At 42.2% G+C, this 21,522-nt stretch overlaps 1 protein-coding gene across 1 annotated transcript in view; it reads left to right on the forward strand.

Moving 5' to 3' along the window:
• Positions 1–21,522, forward strand: part of srrm4 (serine/arginine repetitive matrix 4) — a 50,566-nt gene that overhangs the window by 14,942 nt on the left and 14,102 nt on the right. The window contains exon 2 of the mRNA XM_071897737.2: positions 18,327–18,467. Within this exon, the coding sequence (XP_071753838.1) occupies positions 18,327–18,467 (141 nt within the window). The remainder of the gene's footprint in view (positions 1–18,326; positions 18,468–21,522) is intronic.

Genomic DNA, 21,522 nt, shown 5'->3' on the forward strand with positions numbered 1-21,522 from the left:
GCAAAGTACAACCTTAGTTTATCATCCTGGATGTCCGCCTCAGCTATCAACTGTAAGCCCTTTTCCCACGGGACTAATATCACCTGGGGACGTGAAGTGATTTGTAATAATTATGAAGATTGTTTGTCATTTTAATACAAATCTACCATGTCTATAATTTGTTAAAGTCCCCATGAAATGAACTCCCATTACTTTTCCTTACTGGAAAACAGAGTATCTTTCATGGTGACCTCATGCTGCACTAGTAGGCGTAAATACTAAATTTCTAACCAATAAAACCGTCCGATTTTTGGACAATCCCGCCCCCTTCCGCACCCCTCCCATCAAATAAAACTGCCTCTCTCTCACTGACTCATATTCCATTGGTTTAGACTTTTGAATGATCCCTCACTGCATTATGTCCCGCCCCCAACATCCTGTTTCAACAGGAAAATGCATCACATCAAGGAAGTCAATATGCTGTTTCATGGGGTCTTTAAGTAAAAATTCCAGCTCAAATTACCGACCATATTTTGGGGAGGACAAAGGCCCCCTGATACTGATCTGGTGCGAATCAAACTCTCAGTAATTTCAGCCATAATTTGCTTTCGGTGTACAATTTCTTTCCCTTCTTCTTCTTTGACGATGCACAGTTCCTCTCCTTCCCCTGTCGTGAAAAATAGAGGCCATGCTGGAATGTGTAGAGGAAAGATTTGAACTTCAAGCTTTGCCTTGCGAAATCAGAAAGTGAGGAATTGCAAGATCTTGACCTTATACAATTATATTCGGGGAGGAAAGTAGGGGTTAGAGGGGTTATTCATTAATTACATAAGGTCCTAATACCAACTGACTCCCATGCGAATGAGGCTTAAGTCACTTCATCATCATAATCTGTTCCAGTCAAATCGCTGCCGGACATGGACTCACCTTCCTGTAACTCTCCACACTCTCGCCCTCCGGTTCTCTTAGTGGACTTCCCGCTCTCGAGTCACGTTTTCATCGCCGCTTGCTCGCTCTGATTTCCTCTCCGGGAAATGTGCTTACAGGACTGCTGTGACAAAGGAGAGATTTGAGTTTGCGTGTTCGCCCTGCACCAGCGCCACTTCACTCGGGGAACGGTCGTGTTTGCCAGCAAGGTGACTGAAAACACGCTGTCAAGACGCTGACAGTGTTTGAAGCAGCCGACAGGCTTTGCGCCGGATGCCTCGTACATGCCTCAGGGGATTATTTTTTAATATATCTTATTACCCCATACATCCTGCTATCTGTGGAAAAGCAGATGAAATGTGCAATTTGTGTTATTACACCCGTTCACCTATGTTATGAAGCAATGACGCTTTTCATAGAGCTCTCAAAATACACCTGAATTCAAGCAGATATGCTCAGTATGCCTATACAGTCAGTGCACGTCCCAGTGCATTGATGAAATCTACATATCAACCTTCAGAATGATTGCATTGAAATGGAGAAATATTATACCTCATTTGACAGGCCTTTGACCTGTTTTTCATGGTGAAGTAAAATGCAAACCAAAAGTCATTTTATAGAATGTAACTTGAACAAAAAAAGCTACGTGCAACACTCGCTCAGTAGAAAAATATAGACTCTATTGCATTAAAAACATGACGTTTCAGCCATGATGGCCTTCATCAGGTCAATGTAACTTCAGTAGAATGTAACTTGGAAATGATAGAGATGTCCTTACACACGTTAAAGGAAACATCCACCCTCTTACACTGGTAGATATCATCAATCTGTGATGTTCAGAGCTTTCCAGGAGTCATTTTGTGTGTTTGTTGTAATTTGCTTTTTTGGTGGACCCACTTTCCCCTCAACCTGCCCGTTTCTACTTCAGTTAGTGATTTCCTACATTTAGGAAGTGCTAAAGATGAGTGAACTCAAACTTTTTTTTAAAGCTAGTTTATAAGTTTATTCAGGATCCACATTAGCTCATGGACAGGCGACAGGCTATAGTCTTACTGGGGTTCCCATAAAACATAAATAAAACAAAAACAAGTTAAGGTAGAAAGACAAAACGAGAATCAAAACAACAAGGAACACAATTAGAACAACAAAAACAAACAAAATGACAAAATTAGCTAAATGACAAATCAAAGGGTCAAAGGAATTTCAAAAAATTAACAACAGAAAAAAATGAAAACAAATATATTTGCACAGAAAGACAACACAGGGACTCATATCAGCAGAGAATCTCAATAAGGTAAAGTCTCCGATCATAATGAAGAATTTGCTAAACAACTGAGGAGGCACCGTACAAACCACAATGATTCGTTTTTATTATACTTAGAAACTACAACTAAAAAAAAAAGACAATAAATAATTTTTCCATATGACTCCAAACTCAAAAGTCTTTCAGTCCAAACGGTCTTTCAGATCGCTGGTCTTTCCATCAGTTTACTGCGAACGCCCCTCGTTACGTTCACACTAAATACAGCACTGTATGTGCAGCCTGACGACGCTGCATGGTGAATCCTTTAAACGCCACCTTTGACTTTGAGGGGGATTATCCCCTAATAAGGTTTAAGCCAAATCTAAGAAGACTCTTTAATTAAGCCAATCATTTCAAGCCATGTGGCTCTGATGCTTTTCAATTAAATGTCATTACAGTTTTCTATTCATCACATCAGGCTTGAACCTGAAATAGAGAGAAAATCAAGAGAGAACTCTGATGCAGTTTATTCTTCATTTATTACATATTGGACAAACTGTATTTTATTTTTGTTTTTCAGTACAAAAAACAAACAAACCTTTAACTGGAAGGAAAGAAAATCTTAAAAGGTCGACACCACCCTAAAAGTAAAATAGAAAAAATTAATTACATCAACAACAGTAATAAAATGAGTGACAGTAGCGCGACTAACAGCCTGTAAAATAAAAAACTGAATAATAATAGGAGGAAAACAAGTAAGGACATGAAGCAGGGAAGTGACCTGCGTTTTACCTTTTGATGAGGAATCTAGTTGAATCCAATGTGCACAAAACAACATTTTTCTGCATCGGAAACTGCAATAAAAACATTAAAGCATGGAATACATTCTCAGAATCACTTAAAGCAGCCATGAATAAGGGTTAGTGAGCCTATTTGTCACTTTTTTCTATTTACACTCATTTCTTCCTCTGCAGGAACAGAGGTTACACAGCTAAGTAAATTCCTGCGGGGCCTTGACGGCGGTTCCCCTCCACCACATTAAAGATAATGGAATAATTCACTTGCCCTTGAGCCCCTTCGCCGTGCATCCATACAGAACTTCTTATTGGGTCGCCAGCAAATTGAATGAACCTCCTTTCCATAAAAAGGTAATGGACTCCCTCTGATGGCCCTCTAAATAACATGGACGGTAGGGGAGGTGAGATGAACCAATTTATTATCCGTCTTGGAGGAAGGTGCATGCGGAGGGGAGGAAGGTCACTCTCTCATTGATCACCAGTTCCCCGTAGGGAAATGATAATTATGTGTACCAACACGGGCCGAGGTCACCTCCAGCCGCAGCAGGCCAGGAGCCGGTTAGAAAACCCTCCGGGGACAATGTATGTAGGGCCGTGTCGTGGGACATTGTTGTTTTAGCATAAATTAAAACGGGTGTTTGTTTACTTGAACTAGAACGTGACGCCAGCTTCATCCAGCGGCCACATATATTGGAAAATGCTCTTTGCAAAATATTCCCATTTGTGGATTCTGCCTTGTTATGATGAGTTTCATGGTGCTTCGCTGATGTAACGATCACTATTCAAAAGACTTAAAGCACCTGGAAAGCAGTATTGCAAAGGATTGGTTCAAATAGAAGTTAGGGATGGGACGATATATTGAAATTCAATATATCGCCATACAAAAATGTATCGTGGGGCAGAAAAATTAATCGTGATATTAGCTAAATTTTATTCTGCTGGAGTAATCACAAATGACACAGCTTGACCATCACAATTTCACAAGCTCTCAATCCAAAGTATACTATTTTCACTTTGTAATGACATTTTTAAATTGTTGTTTACATTCTAGCAAGCCAATGCCATTGCTAGAAAGATTTGCAGCTCAGAAATAAATATAATTCTGCAGACAGACTTTGTTGTCATTGAACTTTTATTCATTACATCGTATCATGGTTGTATCAAATCGTGAACCCTATATCGTATATCGAATCGTATCGTGAGACAAGCATATCGTCCCATCCCTAATAGAAGTACTGGTACTTGGCTTCAGTAGAAGTGAAATTACTGGTTTAAAAATCTACTTGAGTAAAAGCAAAATGTAGCTCATTTAAAATGTACTCAGAGCTAACCCTAACCCAAGTTTTTTGAACTGTTTTACAAAAGGGAAAACTGTTCCACATGATCTTTCACATGCAAAGCAAAATGGACGAGAGGAAAGAGTTTGAACTAGATTCTTTTCATTTAAGAAAAATCTTCTAATTATTCTTCTCTGCTGACTGACCTTTCACTGCTAATGGCTCCACAGTTGGCCAATTTATGATTAGCCAGTTTCTGCTGTGATGCCTACAGTATGGAGAGCCTTCAAAGTGTGGAGGTGATTTAAAATGTAGTGAAGTACAATACTTCAACAGACAAGAGCGTCCCATCCCCCCATTTGAAAAGCCGTATGCTTGCCTTGTTTGCCCAAATAAAAATCTGGTGTTGGGTATGGACACTAGTGAGAAATTTTCTCTGCACACAGGAAGTGCGAAAAGTGCAAAATATGAACTGTCTCCTAAACAGCAGTGATGAGAAGCTGGACTCACCAACGTTAGATCGTTTCCTCTCTTGTCTCTTAGGTTTCCCATTTGTATAAAGCATCACAGACCAGCTGGGCTGGTAAACATGAGCTGTGTGCAGTTTACTGACGTCACCCTTTGATTTCTGGGTTTTGAAATCCGCAAAATTCAAACAGTTACTTATTGCCGCCATTTTGGGTCGCCAATGTAGAAAGTTGCCTAGTGCAGCTTTAAGGAAAAACAGCTTGTCCCGTTGCTTCAAATATAGCATATGCAAGTTAATTTGAGTCAACATTGCATGCAAGCCGTTCCACTTTCTTCCATAAGCTGTAGTAATGGAAAAACATACAAAAATAGACAAACTGTAGTGCATCTTTAAATTGAAAGAGTAAAATGACTTAAAAAAGTAGTCTAAAAAGACTACAAGAACACAAAAAACTACTTATTTTCAGCAACAAGAGCAATTAAGTTAGAGTAATTTGTTACTTCCGCCCTTACCCATGGCGAGATTTTCTCTCCCTCCACATGGAGGTCAGAGGTCAGCACCCATAGAGCTCCTTGGGAATTAATTTCTTGCTCAAGGACACTCAGCAGGACACAGGGGCTGAACCACCAGCCACCTCTGATAGTGTTGTATTGTATTGTGTAGATTGGTCCGCTTATCCTGCGTAGGCTGCAGGCAGTTCTGTTCTCATAATCAGATCAAATCTATCCAGCAGCCAGCAGCACCCACACTGATTAGCATCAGGGGGAGAGGTGGGTGGAGGAGAGGAAAGTCAGCGGGGGTCTTGATTGCTCTCGGTAGTCGGCACACACTCCGTGCCCTGTTCCGTTTTTAAGATGAGTATTTTAGATGTGAACGCCGGGTTGCATAATGTCTCCCCAACAAAGACAAAATTTATACTTATTTCACGCTTGTATCATTGCGGTTATGAATATAATGGAATCTGCTTGACTGGTGGTAGATCTCCCCAGCCAAGGAAAGATTACACTTTATATAGATATAAATAAAACTTGAAATAGCTATAAATGTAGATATGATATAGATATATAGATATAGATACACTCTACATATATACAGTATATATCTGTGGTTGTGCTTTTCCATGCAGGTACATGCACACCATGATCATGCAGGCTCTTCCTCTCTCACACACACACACACACATGCACACACAAGTGCACTCTCACACACACACACACACACACACACACATGCACACACAGGTGCACTCTCACACACATGTGTACAGTCATGTGGAACGGTAGCACAATGATACTGTCACCAATGGAAATAAAGACCACTCTCTTTGAAATGTAGCTAAGGCTTTGCATGGCGGGGGGTGGGGTGGAGTGGGGTGGGGGTCAGTGGTGGAGACGATGCAGAGTGCTGCGAGATAACTGCGACAGGCAACCGCTAAAATTGCTTCTCAGAGTCACTAAGAACACTGGAGGGAGGTATGAATAGAGATACGTTCACACAGAGATAGAGAGAGAGAGGGTGTGAGGGGAAGAGAAGGGAAACCGAGAAAGAAAGCAGAGAGATAGATAGATAGAGAGAGAGAGTGCATTAAGAATATGACACACACGGCCCATGTAATAGCCTGTAGGGTATAGCAACAGACGTGGGAGGAGGTCCCGACTTTGATTCAGACAGCGGGTGGTTAGGAGATCGATTCAGATATGAGAGACCGCAGAGCGCCGTTCGAAAAAAACCACGAGGCAGCTTTCTGGGCGAGACACAAATAGATAGAGACAGAAGGTTAGAGCGCCGCACAAACACAGACGAACAAGCCTGCAGCTCTGACACAAACACGCGAGGAAAGCGGCAAGCTGGCGAGAGACAGCGAGAGACGCCGTCAGTTAAGCCGCATTTGTCGAATCAAAATGGCGGTTTGTGGCGGGTCTGCTTGGACCCGTTCTCCACCCGCGCCTCCATCTGCCCGTGTGCTATAACCTGGCGGGCGGCAATGACAGAGCAGAGATAAGAACAGCAGGAAAGACTGTGGGGAGAGTTCACCTGTTCGTAAAGGCCGTCCGCGGGCCAAAACCAGCATGAGAAGGTACAGCGCATAGTGTGAGAACTGTAATGAGCACAGGTGATGGAAAAAAAGCAAATGTCAGGTAATTCAAGTTGTGATGTAATGGTGTGAGGAGCAGGAATACAAGGTCTACAATATATTGTGCTTATAATCTGCAGCTCTACTAATACTCAGTGATGCTGTATATTTCAGTCGTTCCCTCATTTTTTGTGCTTTTTTAGTTTAAAAAAATAGTTTAAAACAGTAGTTTAAAAAGCAACTTTCTTAGTTAAACAAGTTTGTGTCTGTTTTCTCTGCACCTCAGGCAGACACCCCAATTTTAGACACTTTTTTTTTAGAATAAATTGAATTCCATGAACCCAATCATCAACCTCACTGTTATGTAACATATAGTGGCAAAACTTTCGCAGTACTTTCCCGGTCTATGTATATGCTGTAATTACATTCTTTATAGTGCGCACAAGAGTGAGAGGTAATTTATTCCCACATGCATATCTGTAATTTACACCGGACTGTGGAGACTAACATAAAAAAACGGAAGAGTGAAAACACGGCAGCATCCAGGTCTCCAGATGTTACTTGTCACATCATTTTTTAGTCTCACCCCTCTCTGCCAGATTGCATGCTGCTCCTATGAGGGTCCATCAATCCACAGTAGAAAAAAAAAAGAAGAAAGAATGTTTTTTTTTTCCCCGATTCTGGCACGTATATTCTATTGACATTCATTATTTCATGAGAGAAGAGATCCTGTGAAACGCGTTTCGTGGTCATAAAGTGGGCTTTGTGAATAATTCACAGGGCTGTTTTGCATTGCAAAGGCCGTAGTAGGGAAGGGATGAGGGGAAAGAAAAAGAAAGAGAGAGAGAGAGAGGGAAAGAGAAAGATAAGAGCAAGTTCAGAGTTATAGAATACATTGGCCTCCAATCTCAACCCATTTGCAATGCCAGCTAATTACCACCGTATATCCTGATCTTGTCAAGAGTTTCCTCGCTCTCTCTCCTACACCAAGGTGTCTGTTGGCCCATTGAGTTTCATTCTCCTTGTCATGGCTGGCTGCAAACCTGATATGTTTACTGACACAAATTAGTGTGGAACTCTAGCAGCTCATTAAGGCAAAGGGAGATTGAAATAGGGAGGCGCTGGGTCCCAATCTGTTCGCCCATCGAGGTCTGTGTATTTGGACAGGTGTGCGGAGAGACCCTTAAGTTAACGCTAGGAATCATTCCCGCGGAGTAAATACAAGGAAACTTGATGGTGGATAATTGGAGGCAGAAACGGGAAAAGGAAATACCGAAGGTCCTTAATGCACAGTGCTGTGGCTGACGGTCTGTCAAAGCAGATTTTAAATTAGCTTCAGTGTCATGTAAAAAGTTATTTACACTTTTTCTTTGCAGTTGCTGGTAAATATTACTTGTTTAATTGGCTGATTAAGTGTGAGCCAGATGGCAATTTTATTTTCTATCCGTCCTCTCAATTAATTGGATGAGCTGTTACAATGTGGAAAATGTCTGTTCTTAGTTTCTCCCAACAAACAGTCCCAAAATGGAGTTCAGATTTGAAATGACTACTGTCACAGCGGAGCAATTGAAATGTGTCCAGAACCCATCTATCAGCCCACTGTTGAAGTCCGACCGGCTTGGCAACTGTCCAAAAATAAATCCTTTTCTGCTGAATAGAAATTGAAGCCCATTTCCCAGATCCAACTTTACTTGAATGGCACGACCCTTTCTCTTCTTCTTTGGTCCGACACTTCAGTAACACCTTCAGTCAATCATGCGGAGGCCTTTTCCAGGCAGCTTCCTCTCGGCGTGCTGCTCATCTGCGCTGCCGTGGTTGTGCTAATTATACAAAGAGAGTGCAGTGATTATTGCACTCCACATACATTAGCATCTGCAGAAGGCTTTTCAGTGATCTCCTTCATACAGGAAGAAATGTAACGAGGAAGTGCGCCTCACAAGCTGCTAATTAAACCCAGCCATGCCTCCTTCCCTCCCTCCGCCTTCACACAAAGAACCCCCTAATCACTCCTAACTCGATTTGGAGGAAAGTAATTGACACACACGTAAGGTTTATCATGCGTGAAAGAAGAGCAACACCGCCATTTTAGGTGTTAACGATCTGGGCTAAGAAAACCATGTGGCACCGGTATCATTTTTAGCTTCTAAATTAGCATAGTTGATTTTGACCACAAAGGCCGAGATGATGATGATGATGATGATGGCGATGATGATGACGATGATGATGATGATGATGATGATGGCAGCGCCACAGTGTTGGCATTTGTACGAGGCTGCATGGTAATCAAGAGTCAGGGCAGGCACTTTGTTGTGCTTATAGTTGTTTGCCGGGGGCGCAGTCTTTATGCCTGTGTGAAAATCCCTTTGTTCTCCAATTGGAACTGAACTGCCGCTGATTACTCAGTTGGCCATGGCTCCATGCTCCCAATTGGAATGAACTTTCTCTAACAGATTGGTTTCCAAGCCAAGGCAGCTTGTAACGGGACTGAAATGCAAAGCAGGAGCTACAGGGAATAGCGCCATCTATTTCAGAGAAGTCCTAGCGGAGTTGGCTTGGGGCTCTCGTCTCCAATTCACAAGGAAATGCTGCTGCCTGGCCTGGGATGTGAGCTCACCCTGTGACTTTTGATCAAACTTCATTTGGACTTTTAAATAAATTCATGCCTCAGGTAATATGAGAACAGCAGCGAGCAAAGTATTACCACGCATATAGCACACTGAATGCATGACACATGCATATGACAGTCTTTGACATGACGCTGTCCAATGAGAATTTTTTTTCAATTCAAATCACACATTCAGGGCAGAAGCAGCTTGAGTATGAAGACATTATTCAACTGCTAAGGTATGAATATATTTCCTCAATATCCTTACAAGTTCCCTCTCCCTCTCAGCCTGTTGTCAGCAAGTGGCTAATAATGAACCGCAGTGCTAACGGCTCCTGTGAATATGAGCGCTGGTCCTGTGAATTGAATTTCGGCGCTACAGAGAGGCTGACTCAAACAGAAGACCTCTCAGTGGAATCCACTGGGTTCACACGAGTCAAATGAAGCCTTTAGGCTACGATTCATTGGCTAAACTGTGAATATATTTTCAGAAAGAGTTCATCCCCGAGTTGATTTTGCAGCTCTCATTTACATAACTCTGGAGAGGAGAATGTATGTTAAGCAGAGATATTTAATTCTGATGAGATGCTCTGACTTCACTACTATAGATTTAAGACTTTCCATTTGGGTCATATCTGGCTTTAATATTGAGAAGTTGTTAATATTTACACCTTATTATATGTTTGTGAACACGATGGCACACAGCTTTCACTGCAGTAATGGCATTTTTTCACATAGGAAATTTAACAGAATTAATTTGACCAAATTACAAACACATAATAAGGTATAAATATTAACAACTTCTCAATATTAAAGCCAGATATGACCCAAATGGATACTCACTCCAGCTATGAAAGTCAGAACATCTCATCAGAATTAAATATCTCTGCTTAACATACATTTTCCTCTCCAGAGTTATGTAAATGAGAGCCGCTAATGAACTCTTTCGGAAAATATATAACTCAACGTTTGGTCAAACTTATTCAGTAAAATTAATAAATTTGACCAAACGGTGAGTTCCTATTGAAAATCTATGAAAAAATGCCATTAATGTAGTCAAAGTAACTGTGCATGTCATTTGACTTGGACAATCATTCCAAATCGATAAGGCAGACGGCAAAATCCACATCAGTGATTGAAGGTGGTCGAAATCCTGGCTGTGATCTAATGAGCAGCCATGTCAGGAGGCAGAGGTCGGAGGTCAGAGGTCGCTCGCTCTGCTCTTCCTGTATCGACCCCACTCCCACTGAACGTGTCGGAGAGCTTCGCTGATCCTTCGCTGAACGCCATGAGAACCGCTTCTAAAATCTTCAATTACACACACACTTGCTTGTGGAATTAATTCAGCTTCATACAGTAGTCAGTCTTGGGGAAATAAACACGCTTGATGCTTGAATGTGTTAAGGGTCTTTCACTGTGTGGGAAGTGGTCATGGAGTCGCTCATGCGTTACGACACACCAGACTTCTTTAAGCAAATTCATTTACAGAATCGCCGCAAAACCTCCTTCACGCCGGCACTTTAATTGCGCATACACAATTTCTATTAAGATTTCTGACGTGTTCGGAGCATTCCAATCGCCCTGAGTAACCTTTGCTTATGCGTGCGTGTTGTCGAAGTTACAGTTCTTAGGTAGACGCTTGCATGGCCGGAGGCAGCGGTCTGAGAGAATCGACTAATTTGTTCTGTTTGGAAGTGATTGCTGCCGAGTGGAGACTGCTTTAATTTGATTGATGTGTGGTTCACCAAGCGGTGGATTTGGTTGTAATTACTCTTTGTGCTCACCGTGATAAGGAAATTAATCAAGCCATTATGTTGCTCCCATTTTATCATCAGGACACAATAATTGAATAAACCAACCTCACTTGTCTTCAAAGTCACTCTGGCTTGCAGCGTACCGGCAACTCGCGCGCTGGAAGGGTAAAACGCTACCTGCTGCTGATGGGCTGACAGAGAGGTGAGGATGGTGAATTTATTTCATATTGAAGCTATGTAGTTCTCTATTTGAACTGGATCACGGCCAGTGCGCTTCAGATTTAATCAGAATGCAGCTGGAGTGTATAATCAATCGATCCAATATGTTTTGAACAAATATCAAGTTCTTTGGCACAATCCTTGGAGTCCTTCAGTAAAAATCCCTAAAAGACTTTATTTGCAGATACATCAAGCGCCGATAGCCTTGAGCTTAAAAACAGAGAAACAGAGAACCTATTCCCATCGTTACATAATGATACTCTAATGTACTGTCAAAGCTTTAGCGGCGAAGTTGGATGTTAGATTTGGAACAAACCAGCGAAGACGGGAAATCGCCTGGAGCCAATGATACCTCCTAATTGGCGATGAACAGCCATTAAATCTTTAATGTTCACTTCTATCACGCTGCCTTCCCATCATACAATGCAAGAGAGGAGAGGTGGCCAATTTGGGGCCGATCTCAGCTGCCCGAAAGGATTTGCATCCGTCCTTGCGATTCGTTCTGGCAGGAGGAATGTCGCTGAAAATCAATTACCCATCTACGCACATTTGGGATGTTATGTGGAAAATCACCTCCGCTGGGAAGGGAATATGTGATGTGCTGTTCTTCCCCCGTAAGACAAAGAGATACCACTTGTTCCAGGCTACCAGACCACTTTCCAGAAGAACAGCGAGACAAACCGAATTTCTCACCCGCATGTGCGTGGCAGTATACTGTTCATTGCACAAACAGCTTAGATTCTAATTTACTTTAAATGGCAGATCTCTCAATAGCTCATCTAACACGGGGGTATGTGATTACTCCATGATCTTAGAATGTCACTTCATGCATCTGTGGCTTTTAATGCAGAAAGCTGCAGCAGCTCTCATCCATATTCAGCAAGGACCCGCGCTGCCACAAGCTTATAGAGTGCTGCTGGCTGGGGTGTGTGTGTGTGTGAGTGACATTTTCCTCATGTTTTGAAGGCAGCTTTACACAGCAAGTGGTTGGATCTGTTGCTCATGTGTGTAATTGATTGGGAGTGCTTGATTGCGTGTGTGCGTGTGTGTAAGGGCTTTCTGTAAGCTGCACAATTGCCTCAAAATCTCTTAACATTTAGTCAATAAAATCTTTCATAAAAAGTATCCACTCTGCACTGAAGTTCAAAAAGGTTTTGAGTGCCCCAAGTGATATACTTGATTCAGTTAGCGTTGGTTTAATTGCTGGCTTGTGTCCTTTGGGTGATGATAAAGTTGTTCTTGACTAGAGTCTGAAACTTGGATAAACACTTTCAGTGTAATTTAAAGTGAAGCGCCCTGGGACCACACTGTTTCGATTTTAATTGTGGTACTAGATCATCTCTTTCCCTGGTAATTATCTCAACTATCATCACTCCTATAATAATGATAATCAATTGTTCCTGGTAGCTTTGACAGGGATAATGAAAAGTGTGTTAGCCTTCCTGAACTGCAAGAGTGGCTGGGGATCTCTTAAATCATCTGTGCAAACGGGCAGAAAAGAAGCCCACTCCTACACACTTTGCACACACACTTGCACACATTTCTACATCTACTCTGCGGCTCCTGAGAGGATCAAGGTCATCCAAGTCCTCCTTCCTCAGTCGCCATTATCAGCTCTGATAGACTGATGTGTTTACCAGCTTGTTGCACAGAACGCAGCTCCTCAAATGCTCATTTAGAAAATCTGGCAACCTACCATTATGTGTAATCAGGATGTCGGCATCTTCAACTATGGGCCACTACAGTGTGCAGAGCTTTGACATTCTGTATGTGACTTTTCCCAATTTACCAGTCAACAGTCTGGACACACCTGATTGAATGTACTATGGTTTTCATCATCTTAAAGCCATTTTGATCTAAAGGCATATGCTTAAATGCTTGAAATTTGTTCCTTAGACAAATATAAATAGTGAAGTTGATGCCTATGAATGAATTTCTTTCCAAAGCCTTTTGCCTTTCCATCAAGGCAAAGGGTGGCTACTTTAAAGAATGTAAAATATAAGATAGTTTTTATCTGTGTTTGCATCATAACAGCAGTATGAAATCATCAAATATAGTACATAATATATGCCAATGGTTGGATTTTTCTTCCAAAGCCGATCCTGTTGGACTGAAACTCTCCACTTCCCCCTTGATGTCTTAGCCTTCTCAAAGTGCTGCATCATTTATTGATTGTCTATGTTGTTTTCCTGTTTTGCTTTAGGGTTAGCTCTATTGATCCTTCCATGTATATCCTCTAACTCGCTTGCCAGTTTGTTATTCACTTGCTCTATTAGGCATACATGTCCTCTTAGCACTCAGCAGGATGGAACAACTGTGAGGATGGCATGGCAACCAGAATGACCGGAAACGACAAGGTTTCGAGCAATGTCGATTTTTGAAGGCCGATACAGATATTTTTAGACTGAAGTCACTGATAGACAATATTTTGTGCCAATATATGTTTGAATTTGACAATTTCCATGCCAAAAATTCTGAGTATTCAGTGTTTCACCCAGAATTTTCTTCTTGTCAGGGTGGAAATGCCTCTGAAACAGCATTTAAACCATCATGGGACACAATGATGTCACTCTCCATTGAAACCCACACTAATGAAATTCTTTTTTGTGTTAGCAGCTCTTTAAAGCAGAGTGACTAACCGCACCTATTCAATGGTAGGGGAAGCTCTGGGATACAATACTGCCTTTAAATGAAGAATTAATTTACAAAAAAACATAATTGCACAATTAAATGAATAAATAAAAGCCTTCATCATATCGGCAGTGGACAATATGACCGGCCAACAGCCAATATTTAATAAAAGCCCAATATTGGCCTGATATATTGGCCTAGAAACGGTGATTCAGAAGATACACCGATTTACGCTAAGAGAGCAAAACAAGGCCAAGAGTGAGTACATTTGTCTGTTTGTGCTCTGAGCGATAGATGAGAGCACAGAATGGAAAATGTACAATGGAAAATGTACAAATGCCCCTCGGGTGTCTCTTAGTTGTGTCTTGTAAGAGCTCAGTCTGTCACAGCGGGGTATGTACAGACAAAAGGGTTAGAAGAAAAAGGCTGCTTCAGATTCGCATGTGTTCTGTTGTCTCCCCGTAGACGCTCTGGAAACATCCAGCACTCCACACTCGAACTCCCCAGAAGCCGAGCCGGAGTAAACCGTCGGGCAGTTTTCCTCACGCGCTTTTGAGTAAACACTTGATTTGGAATTGCCGAGTGCAGATGGAAAAATAACGCGCAGAAGGCAATTATGGCAGCTTTCAATGTAATCTGTGCTGATTGATTTTTGCAGCATTTTTCATGCAAACATCCGAGTTGCGTAGTACTGTTTCCGTGGTTTGTTTATTGGAGCAGTGATGCCTGCGTGCTTCTTGCACACCTGTACCATGTCAGCTGATTGTGAGTTTGAGCCCTCCGACAGCGAGCCGGTGTTCTCCAAAGCAGCTGGCAGATTACCGAGCAGCTCCTGGCAGATATTGTAGCAGTTTATCTCAATTTTACATCGTAAATGGGGTGTGGACAATGAAACTGTACACAAACTATGATGATCCTCCTGTGGCTCTGGCAGTCGATGATGATGTTTCATGAATATCTCAGCTGCTAGCTGGAAGCTGGAAGTTCAGCAGACAAGCAGGCAGATGGTTAGTTAGAAAAAATGAAAAGGTTAGACATGTTTTGCCTTTTCTCTGTCTTTTTTTTGTACCCATTGGGCCCAGTTGACAATGTGATACATCTTTCATCAGGACACAATAGGACAACTGCCCTCGTACACACACACACACACACACATACACATGCGCGCGCCGCCACACACCCTGCATTACGCACATCCTCTCCATCCCAATTTGGAAACGCACTGAGGTGAAAATCACGTCCTCACCCTCTTTAAAAAAAGCCCCGTCTTCCTGTTTGCGGAGTGTATTGTGCACCATCTGTCAGTATTTGTTGCCCATCCACGTGACTGAGAACAGCAGCAGTGTATGACGGAGCAGCGGAGCCCCATGCCAGGAAGAGTGAGCCACTCTCTCTCTGAAAAAAAGACTAAAACAAGAGCCAGTCACAGCGTGGTCATGCCGCTCAGCATCCAATGACAGTATAACTCAGCCGCAAAGGAGCCTGGCGAATGCATGCACATACAGTATGACACATATGACTAAAGAGAGAGGTCAAAAGTTCAACGGAGCGGAAAGATGCCAGTATTTATCTCTGTGTTGTTATACACACAGATGTTGGTGTATTCCAGCCACGTTTTAATCAGCGACATTCCCATCATGCCATTTTCCAGGACGGATTGTAATGGAGCCTTTCCCAGCCTATATGACTCCATTTTACCTGTCTTTTGGTAAACAAATCCAGTCAGGATTTTGCAGGATTACCGTCCGCGTAATTCTTCGTCATCAAGTACTCTCACTTAATCCGCTCAGTATTTGCATTCATTTCAAGCTTTTTTGCCAGTGTGGTGCTTTGAATCGCCCCTTTAAGTACCTTCAACCGCTGCTCGGTTATGGATTACGATTACAAAAGGATTGCCCATGCTTGAGAGAGAGAGAGGAGGGGGGGTGGGGGGCCTTGACAGATACAAACAGCCTGCGATAAATCCAGGTGCTTATAGCTTGGAAAGTTTCAGCCATAAATTGCAGTGCCCGGATCAGGAGAATGTGCATCCGTGATGGCGAAATCGATTTCATTTAGAACTCATCAACCGCAGCTCACCGAGTGACAGCGAATAACAAAGAGTCAGAGGGAGGAGGTAAAAGGAGTTTTGGGCCACTTTCCACTGCCGCTTTGTTCAGGGACACCGAGGGGAGCGCTCAAACAGCAGCACATATAAAGGTTTCGCCTTTTGTTCTGCTGTGTGCAGCCAATTGGAGATATTGTTCGGGGCTTTGCAGGAAGTGGCATTTGAATTATGACTCAAAACCTCACGTCAACCAATCATTGTGCAGAAGCCAAAGATCTCTCTGTGCACAATTAAGGTTGTTCTATTTAGTTTGGGAGAAAAAGAAAATGAAATTCAGTTTATGTTCTATCGTCCTTTTATATAATGAGCAGAGAAGTGTGCTTCATAGCAACATGACTTCTGTTTCTGCTCATTTCTTTTAGATGATTGTTATGAAAGACTTGGGATTTGGGAGGTGTAACAAGCCATTAATTGAAGGGGGTAAATACAATTATAACTACAATTTCTTTGAGTGGTTTTGAAAATCTAACAACACTGGTTCGAACAGAAAGTAGGTGTAAGAAAGGTCATGGAGGGACATTTTGAAAGCTGAGATATTTAAATTGTAAAAATTCAAAACAGCTGTCAATTGACCATAGTTTCGCCTTTCTAGTGTTAAAAGGTGGGTTGTGTTTGGTACATTTGATCAGTAAAACCTGGGGAAAATGGCAACATACTGTACTTTATGTGTATGATACAAGAGTTTATTTAGGAATATGTTTGTTACACACAAATTGCAACACAATGTACTGTATGAATGTGTCTTGTAAGTGTCTTGTTGGCACCTAAAGTGAATAATACTGAAAAAAATCGTCATATGAAATGAAATTAAATGAAATCAAAATCAGTCCATCAGGGCTTAACTGTGCGCAACTATTAAAATATCCACTGAAAGCATGAAACTCAAAACTATGTCCATCCAAGGAGCAAAACCGCCGTATAAAATGACCAACCACTGTATTAACAACAAAATGTGAATCATTTCTCAGCCTGAGATACCAAACGCCTTCAATAACAGACAGCAATCAAGAGAGTAAATAAGCAGACCTTCATTTGCATCTCCAATAACGCCAGGAGAACATTAGCCAAATCACTACAATATTCAAAGGTTCTTTTCCCATCAGCCTCCTTGATCAGACTAATCATCCTTCCGGTGGCTGTCTTTATCTCCCCTATCACCTTTCAAACGCTCGGTCATGTCGGAGCACCCTGTCTGCCGTTTCACATTATTAGTTTTATGCCGGGGGGCGCTCCCGCTTATGCAGAGAAGCGGAGGAGAAAGAGGGTGAAGAAGATGGAAAGCGACGGCTCCTGCCTGCTCATCGCTGGGGGGAGAGGGGGAGGCGTTGACGGCCCAATCTCTGGGTCTGATTATCTTCTCATTACAATCAGACGGGAGCCACTCGAAGAAGAGGAGAATGTGTAATTACGCTCAAATCTCCCATGACTAAAACAGAGGATAATAAGCAGGGCCAGAACTGTGTGCTCACATCTAATCACTCAGTTTATTTAGTCATTCGTTCTGCAGTCTCATTTGACTGTCTGTGGAGATATTTGGGATGTGGAGGTGGAAGTGGTTGGGTTAGTATACACCTGATTTATATCAACATTAATAAGGAACTAGCGGTTCATGAATCAAAATATTACTATTATTGTCTACAACTTATGACTTAATCCTGTAAACTCTAAATTGCCTTCATTTCATAACTGCAGAAAATACACTCCTAGTTGCGGCTGACTGTATAAGTTTTGTTGTTCTTGTTCTTGTTTTTGCTTTGATGTCTGGGCTGATATTATTTCGATATCTAACATTTCTAAGCCCTGGTTTATCAGGGGTAGGACAAATTCAAGGAGAGCTCAACTGTTCAACTGACCATGCATCTCCCGCAGCCGCACCTGCCAAGCAAGAGATAGAAAAAAAATAATTTCCCAAAATGTCAGGGCAGCTGAAGCATGTAAATAACTGCATTTCAATTGACAGCTCATTTGAATGGTAAATGGCTGACCTCCAGTTTTTCCTGGAGGCTGGTTGGCTGGGAGAAATGGAGGGGGAAAAAAAACACCCAGTACCCAGTAGACCAGAGGGAACATGGCTAACCAAGCATGCATGAGTCTTCCTCACTATTGTATGATGGAAGCGTTAACTGTGTGCATCCCCAATAACTATAAACTCACTTTGAAAGTTGTCACGCAGCAACATGAAAGGCAGCTAGGGCACAAGAAGAAAAAACTAAGACTTCCTTTCTTCTTTTATTCTCCTCACAGCACAGAGACAACGGCCTGCCAGCCGCTCAAGGCTGATGAGAGGAAAGTGGCGGATGCGGGCGCGAGGCTGGACGCCACGGACAGAAATGGCTGCATCAAAGCAAAAGGACGCAAACACAACAGCCATCGCAGGGTCAGGAGGTGAGTGGCTCTTTGGTGCTTTCATTAATGGCAGGCAGGACTGTTCCCGGGTCAAAGAAAGACACCTAACAAACAGAAGAGGAACTCAAGACATCAATGTCCTTTGAAGTTGTAGCATAGCAGATTATAGGGAGAAACGTTTTTTTTTCATAAGGTTTTCTATAACATAGGTATTTATTTGTTGTTGTAGCTGTTTTTTGTAGATTTGTGATTAAGGTGCTGATGATAAAGCCTTTCAACAATACAGCAAAACTCCTTTAGGGCTTGACTATCACTGCGAAAACAGGAATAATCTCTATATTCTGGTGCGGGGAACGTAAACAGCCTTATCAGGTCGGGCACAGGGGAGAAATACAAAGATTTCGTGAAGAATTCCACACTGTGTCATTCGGATTCTCTCTTTCATGAACACCTTGAACCAAAAGTCTTTCTTCACACACCGAGAATAGACTGTTTCCCCCCCCCCCTTATTATTCTGAGGTGGGAAAATCAATTGAGGCAGATTTTTTTTTTTGGGAGGAAACCTCTTAATTATCCTGACACCTTCAAAGCCTTAGGAGTGACACAGCAGGGAAGCAGCCAGTGATATGTAAAACACGAGCGAAGCCGCATCTGAAATGTTTGAGGGGATCACAAGCATGAATCACTTCTCTTTGGATGAACTTTACCCAGCGGCTGCTTCTCTTTGTTTTTGATTTTTTACAGAGCATGGAGAGTAAACACAGGCACACAGGCCTCTGATAATCATTATCTCCGTTTCTGACATCTGATAGAAGCAGCCTGATGAACAAGATGTATTTCTTATCCACAAAACTGAGCTTTTCCTTCACTTTGCACATTGGCGGCTCCAAACGGCAGCGAGATATTGCTGTTTGAACACTGTTTGATCTTCAATACTCAGGAATATCAGTAAGCTGCACACAGCACGCTCATGTTTTTCCAACCTGGCCGGTCAGTGATGCTTTATACCAAAGGAAACCAAAGGGACAAGAGAGGAAAAGATCTAATGTTGGTGAGTCCAGCTTTCTCTGGACGGAGCGCTGCTCACTGCTGTTTAGGAGTGTTTTTCTCTCGTGTTTTTCTATGTGGTCTCAATTAGCAGGGATGGGAGCCAATTCTCCATTGCAGCCCCTCTTTCTGATGATAAAACAGGTGTATTTTAACATCTTGTCTAGTGTAGCTTTAATTCAAACAATGCTAAACTCAAGCCACTCCCCAAATGGTCCACTCTCTAAATATCATAGAATATACCTTGCGATTCTGAGTACTGATTGGGTCTAATCCAATCATCAATCACTAAGAGAATCACATTGAAGAAGAACGCTAGTCTTAAAAACAGGCCTTATCTGTGTAAGCAGATAGCAGGAGTAATAGACACCCTCAGACGCCTGTTTATCAAGACTTTGACCACGATCGAGGTCAGGGAGGAGAGGCTGAGGAGAGAGGGCAGCAGCTAGATGACGCAGCTATGGAGGCTTTGCAGCTGCATCACAGCAACCACTGCTGGCACCATCATCGAGGTCCATTGGAGAATTGGCTGTGATTATTGCTAAAAGGATAACAACTGGTCAAGAAAAGGAGAGATATGTGAAAATAGTTATTGTATTGGTCCATTCAGTAATGGTTTATGCAAAAATGAATAGTCTGATGCTAGACTAAGGGCAGGTTTTTTTTTTCTTCAAATTTAGGTTAGTGTGACATAAGAAACTGCCTTAATTGTCCTCCCTTGTCTTCTCCAAAGTGCAAGTTGTATCTTGAGAAGATCAGCTCAATCAACCCAAACAGTTGGTTTTTGGCATTGTTAGCTAGCTAATTAACAGCAGGCTAATTTGGCAAAGCAACTGATGTTAATGTTAACATGCAACTACTAGCCACTAATGTTAGCTTCTGCTAGATACTAATGTGCAAATCAGATGTGTTTACAATGAGACAGTGATGGTTAGCTGACCAGATACTCTGGTTAACAAGTTGACATCTAAACACAAAATTGATATAGGCCTACATTAGTGGCAAAATGATCAGTCCCCAGTGAAAAACAGCACAGAATTTAACCATTTCTATTGGACTCTCTTGAGACAGCCAAGTCGTATGTTTAGAAACGCAATCATCTGTTCACAGCCTCTGTTGTCCAAGAGCTGAGGACCTCCAATATGGCCGCCAGAAGGTGCGTTACATCACCTGAAAGCCCTCTGTTGTCTGCAGATGCAACTGCCTGTAGCCTACTTCACCTTAACGAAGGAAATCCACCTGATAATGGCTGAGAACTAAAACTGACACGATCAGCAGTGCCCATATGACAATTTTGGTAAATAAGGAAGTGATTTTTTTTTATCAGATGTCATATCTAGGATGTAGTTATATTTATGCTATTCAAACCTACAGCAATTGTGCCCAAAAACTACAAGCGCTACTCTTCAGGAAACTGGAATGCCTTCAACAGCATTGTTCTCATCAGATGTCGCCTAAATCCCTTTTTACACTATTGTTTTTCACAATCACCATTCCCAGTGTAGCTGGCAATCGACTGCTCTCCCATCCTCCCTTTCTTTCGTTCTCTCCACCTCATCAAAAGATACTGTTTCGGCTGGCAAAAAATGCAAATGCTCGCCTTGTGCTCTTTTTCTCCATGGCCAGAGTGGGAGAGGTGTTAATGAGTGACAAAGCTTTCTCATTACCAGGAGAGGGTACTTGGGCCTGGTCTGTCTAATCAGCCCTAATGCATTTCGGTTGCTAATGCTCCCAAACTGCCGACTACGCCAACCAGAGCCATTTATTATAGTGAGACAGTCTTCTGCATCCAATGAAACAGGCACATGGTCTCCAGAGCCATGTGGTCGCATATATCAAGGAGGGCTGCAGTTTGTCACTGTCTGCATCGGTTCTGATCACACCTACCTGTATGACCTGCTGTTTGCAGTACAGTCATAGGCTTTCAGAGGATTCTGTAACACAGAATCACAGAGGTACAGTTCCATGTACTTGACATATAAATGGCATAAGATTACCCTCCAATAAACATGAAAAGGACAGCCATTTTTTTAATGTATTGCACCCA

This window comes from Centroberyx gerrardi, chromosome 8 (genome assembly GCF_048128805.1).
Source record: "Centroberyx gerrardi isolate f3 chromosome 8, fCenGer3.hap1.cur.20231027, whole genome shotgun sequence".
NCBI lineage: Eukaryota > Metazoa > Chordata > Actinopteri > Beryciformes > Berycidae > Centroberyx > Centroberyx gerrardi.